Source organism: Sinocyclocheilus anshuiensis, unplaced genomic scaffold (genome assembly GCF_001515605.1).
Source record: "Sinocyclocheilus anshuiensis isolate Anshui unplaced genomic scaffold, SAMN03320099.WGS_v1.1 scaffold206, whole genome shotgun sequence".
NCBI lineage: Eukaryota > Metazoa > Chordata > Actinopteri > Cypriniformes > Cyprinidae > Sinocyclocheilus > Sinocyclocheilus anshuiensis.
In genome coordinates, this window is record NW_015542358.1 from 180738 (window position 1) to 186825 (window position 6088).

The 6088-nt window shown below is 34.6% G+C and overlaps 1 protein-coding gene across 1 annotated transcript in view; it reads right to left on the bottom strand.

The window, feature by feature from the left end:
- The window catches only part of LOC107691858 (probable E3 ubiquitin-protein ligase HECTD4), a 128342-nt gene that overhangs the window by 113644 nt on the left and 8610 nt on the right, over nt 1-6088 (bottom strand). The window contains 2 exon segments of the mRNA XM_016490682.1: nt 1571-1709; nt 3725-3833. Coding sequence (XP_016346168.1) covers nt 1571-1709; nt 3725-3833 — 248 coding nt within the window.

Genomic DNA, 6088 nt, shown 5'->3' on the forward strand with positions numbered 1-6088 from the left:
TATATATATGATTCCCAATGCACACAAACTTCCCAGAATACTGAGTGCCCTGTTGGTTACAGTGTTTACTTCCTTTTCAATTACATTTTTATTAAATATTTATTTGAGAAAAATGCTTGTGAAAAGTATGTTTATTTTACACTATTTTTAATCCATTTTCAAATGATTTCAAATTTCTTAAATATTAATTAAAATATATAAAATTATATCGGCTTTATATCGGCCATCGGCCACCCTGCTTTCCAAGATATCGGCATCAGCTGTCAAAAAACCCACTACAAATCACTCATTAAAATGTCATTTTTATGTCCCATAAGATGCTGCACACAGATTAAACTAATTCACACAGGTTTGGAGAGTAAGTAAATGATGACAGGGTAACTGTTCCTTTATGTTACCGTGACAACCATAGTAGAAATAAAGTGTAATGCATGAAAAAAAAATCCACTTGTTTACAACATTAATTTGCCCGTCCAAACACTATGCCAGTAATGTTTATTTATTCTCATAATTGTTAATGTGAGGACTTAGGATTTGGTTGTGGCTGTGGTTTTCAATCTGCAGTGCAGTACTGTCATAACTTGATACAAATGTAGATTAAATTCACATTAATTTCTTCGCTTTTTTTCTAAAGGCATTCTCAGCCACCCTGCTGGTCTAAATGTTGTGCATATAACAGCATATAATGGTATTTTTTGGGGTCAACTGACATCTACATCTTACAAAATTTGGTACACGTGGAGGATTTGAGACTAATTTCCACCATTTGCAACTTTGAGAAATCTGCTTGCAAAATTAAGAAAATTGACATCTAGCAAACCTCCAGACAAAAATTCGAAATAATTGTAATTTCTCAAAACTTTTTGTAATTACATTTTCAGGAGTAATCCATACCAACTATTTGACATGTTATGAAATTCCAAACTTAAACTGAAATTACAGCATAGCGGGGGTATAAACTTTAAAAAATCAAAATAACAAAATAAATTAAATAAATTCACATACATGCCAACCCTGAAACAACATAAACTACCAAATTTTGCTACAAGTTTGATTACAACATATAATTATTGCTGTTAATAGTGTTCATCGTCTGTTTCATTACGTCATAAACTGAATTTTACCGTACATTTCTGCCATATGTACATCAATTTGACAGTCACCACTGATAAGCTACTACTAAATATATTGTAGAAAATTAATTGTCTGTAAAGCTGCTTTGCAACGATTTGTATCGTGAAAAGCGCTATACAAATAAACTTGAATTGAATTGAATACATTCTTAATTTTACGAACAAAAAAGTTGACATTCGGCATCCATTTTTTACCAACATTTGCTGAAATATCAACTAAAAGTGAGATGTTTTCCAAAATGCATATCGCATCAGTAACAACTCAACAAGCATGTCCCCAAATCATGCAACTGTTTCATTTTCAAGCATACTTAGAAATAATACACTTTAACAAAATAAAAATTACACCAGTAGAAATATCCAAATACATTCTTTCTTGCAATGTCGATTTGAAAGTGCAATGTGAAAGGTGATGGTTTGAGATGCAGGGGTCGTACCTGCAGTGTGAAGGGGTCGATGACGTGGCACAGCTGATGAGGTTTGGTGTCAAAAGAGGCTGGACGGTGGAGCAAAAAGCCACTGCTGTGCGCCAACCACCCCGCCTCCAGTTCCTCGTTCCGACAGTACACAAAACCCCTGGGAGGAAGAGCAGAGGACAAAGTTTTAGGTTTCAGGGATGTGCCAGGATTGTCGACAGTTAGTGGAGTTGAGTATTTTTAGACGTGGTGCTTTTAAACAGAGATGCTATTAACTATCGACCCTTTTTCTGACGGTAAACATTGTGACGTTTTTCTGTGGGCGGAGCTTAGGTGGAGGGAGAAAGATTCCCCTGACCGCCAGCTATGAAGTTGGTTAGCTTGTTTTTTTAACAATGACTGGAGAAAATCAGATTTTACCTGCATATGGAAAGGTTATATTATTGATATATACATTTCAATTTCAGCAGGCAGCTATTTTTACAGCTACATTATTATTCCAGCCACAATTAATCACAACAATGTATATACAATTACAAATGATTAAACATATAAATCGTCAGTTTGTTGTTTTACACACATGCACACAGACTTTACTTCATACACGACATAGTTGTGAGATGCATAAGAAATATATAGATGCACCGATAACAGCAAAAGACAATACTTTATTGAACCTTTTCTGATAAGAAGTGTGCGCTGCAAACGCATTTTTGACGATCGTTTCGGTCCAGTCCACTTGTTTTAGCATGTTTAACCACAGCTGTCGTCGGTTTTTTGTCTGGCAGTGGCAGCAGGTATGCGATAAAATTTCTAATTTGAGGCTGTATTACGTCGATTCTGGCACCCAACATCACAACAAGATGATATTTTAAGCTCCTTGTGTAGCCGAATCAACATACATTGACAGGCAGGTAGGACAGCCTATCATAGCGCTCGGACCGAGGGATATGATTGGGCGAACATTATATGGTCCTACGCCTTCCACAGACGATATAAATACATATAAATACGTTTAGACCACTTCACTTAGTGATTGTTAATGGAATGTGAAAAGACTTCAACCAGCATAAAAAAAATGTTTTTGAACCAAATCACCTACCCTGCCATAAATAACAGACAGTGTGTGTGTGTGTGTGTATGGTTGCCTGTTAAGTTTTGTATGCATTTCTAAATTCTGATAATTACTTCTTTTAAATGTTCTAGCTCCTCAAGTTCCTATCCAGCGCCATTATTGATAACTAAACTATTAAAAATAGTTTCCATTAACTGAAATAAAAAATATAGAATTAGATAAAAACAAAGTTAGGTAAACTGAAATAAATCTAAATAGATATATTCCAAAACTAATAAAAATGACAAAAGCACATATCAAAATTATTAAAAATTAAAATAAAATGAAAACTGAAAATATAAAGTAAAAGCTAGTTAAAACATTTTATAAATACTATAATACAGTATATAAATAATACTAAAATAACGCTATTCCTATAGTCCATTACATTTGCAAAATCCTGGTCAGTTAATTAATAATGCACGAAACCCACTCTCTTTTCCTATTTAGTTTCTCTGGAAAAGCCTTAATAGAGTTGTACGGGTTTCAGACAAGTAAATGTTACACATCAAATTATATAAATGTTACATTTCAAATTATACAGGAGAATCTGTTGATTCAGATGGTACACAAGCTGCCATTTAAAATTAATTAATCTAACCAAAAATCTAACTATAATTCAGATACTTTACAATAGTTTTTGTCCTGAAATAAATTATGTTTTTTACACAGAAACTAACAACATCCACTGTGACTTCAGCAGGATAACAATTTCTAAGTGGTTTAACTCTAAGACACATCCCCTATTATGTTGATATTTTCCTTTAGGCAAAATGATTTCTTAAACATGTCCAGGACATTTCTTTACGAGATTCACCCATAAGACTGAGGAAGTGCGAGAAGTCATTTAAGAGAGGAATGAAACACTGACGTTCATCGACAGCAGAATTTCACGGGGTCCAAACATCTAACAAATATAGCTGCTCACAGAGCATAAATGAGAAAGGCAGCAGAACAAAGCAGGAGCTGTAGAAAGAGCACAATAGTGGCCTGGAGGTCACTGGCACAAACAGAAGAGCAGGGCAGGTGGTGAAGTGGTGGTTGTGTGGTTTTAGAGTTACCTCAGCGTCCCATGCTGCCCCGAGCCGAGCTTGCTTAAGCCCTTCCCAAAAGAGTTTGTCGTGTAGAGATAGAAACCATCTGTAGCCAGGCTGCGGCCCAGGTCTGAGTCTGAGACGGGCAAACAGAGAGAGAAAGATGACAGAGAGTGTCTGAGGAGGCAAAAGACAGCAGAGACGCACCGCAAATTCACTTTGAAAGGGAAAAATTACTTCTAGTCAACAGCAAAATAGGAGCAGGGATTGTACTGGTATGCTTAGGGCCCTATGAAATCCATTGTATTTTTTTTCCAAACTCCAGTCAAATTCCAGTCTGTTTCCGTTTTTCGAGAATAAAGCATTTACATTTTTCTGAATTCCATTTTAATGGTAAACTAAATAGTACTAATAAAGCATGTCTAAGTAATTTAAATCATTAAACTTACAATTTAATAACAATTTCTTAAAAGTTAAACCAAAATATATATTTTTTTCACAAATTCAGTTTTATTTTTGTTTGTTTTACTTTTTTTTTTTTCACTTTAATGGTTTAAATTTTAATAATCCAAAACATGTCTAATCAATTGAATAGAAAATGTTGTTGTTGTTTTTTCAGCCAAGTCTGTGTTGTCTCTTTTAATTTTCCAGGAGTTATGATTTAATACAACTTCATTATCAAAAACGGTGGTAATCAAATGAAGGCATAAAAAAAACTAACACATTTTTTTTTTTATGTAATCAAATGAAAATGTAACAATTCCTTTTATTTTTTGGCAAACATAGTGCTGCACAACAGAGGTTTACTGTTAAAAGTAAAACAGGAAAAAAATAAAATTGCAAGATATTCCTTCAAAAAAATAAAAATATGTTTATTATTATTTGAGAAGTTCATTCTACTGTAGTTACATATTTCTGTTACAATTTCTTAAAGTTAAACCAAACTTTTATTTTGAAGGGTTGTCATGAAGACCACACAGAAATGCAAAGAACATGCAGACTACACATTTAAATAGCTTCATATTTTCATAGTCTGTTTACAGTTTATTATTCACAGTTGTTTTTGTGTTGCTGCGCGCAAAGTAGGGCTGCACGATATTGGAAAAAACTCACATTGCGATATTTTGTTCTTCTGCTATATATATTGCAATATGAAAAAAAAAAAAATCAAAAGATGACTTGAATAGCTCTATTTGGGAAAAAATAATCAATGATTGGGGTGATTTTGCAGGTGAATAAATCAGCATAGAAAATAAACAAATTACAAGCATAGATAAATATAACAGAACGAAGATACAAATGAAATAAACAGTGCTTAATATTAAGTCTAACAGTATTCAGGTACAGAAATTGAATAATCAAATGTAAAATAACACTGCATAGTCTTCACTTTATAAATTAAATCTAATAAATCTGTGTTAAAGCTACAAAAGTGATTTTTCTCTGTGTTTTGTTGTTTGATTAACGTTCATGACACAGAAAGCAACAGGAACACTAAACTGCTGTGAACCAATATACTGTTACACATCCATTTTCTTTCTCGATTGTTTACCTTCATCTAAGCCATAAGCAACTGTGTTTACAAGGATACTTGCAGAGACATGCATTTTGACATAATTCCGCGCGTATGAGTCATTACAGGCACAAATAATGCGATGTGACTATCGTGAATGTGCACATCGTGATATCGATGCTCAAACGATATATCGTGCAGCCCTAGCGCAAAGTATTGAGGTTGACAGATAGACCACTATATTATTATTTAGAGCAAAAAAGCAGCAACAAGTTTTACATTTTAGAGACATTTTAAAGAATTGTGTGATCTTATAACTTTCTCAACGCAGTTACAAAAACATTGGTCAGCCATCTCTTTGTCGCTCACCTTTGCTCTCTGCTCCAGCGGCGCTGCTCTCTGGCGTGGGCAGCATGTCCTCAAAGCCCCACGAAACACTGTGTTTCCCCCCTAACAAGCAGGACGGTGAGCCTGGACCTCCCTCAAGAAGCAGCAGTCTGCAAGTGAGAGGATATTACGCATTCTTGAGCAGCAAATCAGCACATTAGAATGATTTCTGAAGGATCATGTGACGCTGAAGACTGGAGTAATGATGCTGAAAATTCAGCTTATAAAACGGAGAGTTCCGGTCCTTGATTCTGATTGGTTGAGCCTCGTTCGAAGCTGTTGTAAATTACTCTACAAACACACACCTTTGTTTACTTCTGTGTGCTGCTCGGCAACCACTTTGTTGGAACCACAACTGTTTCTGAGGAACTACATTGTTTGGTGGAAGAATACTGTTTTTATTAATATCATTACACTTTATTTGCTCTGTTTTATTTTGTGAAACCTTACTACGTATATGGAATAACCGTTTTATAAAAGCAATAAGCCCC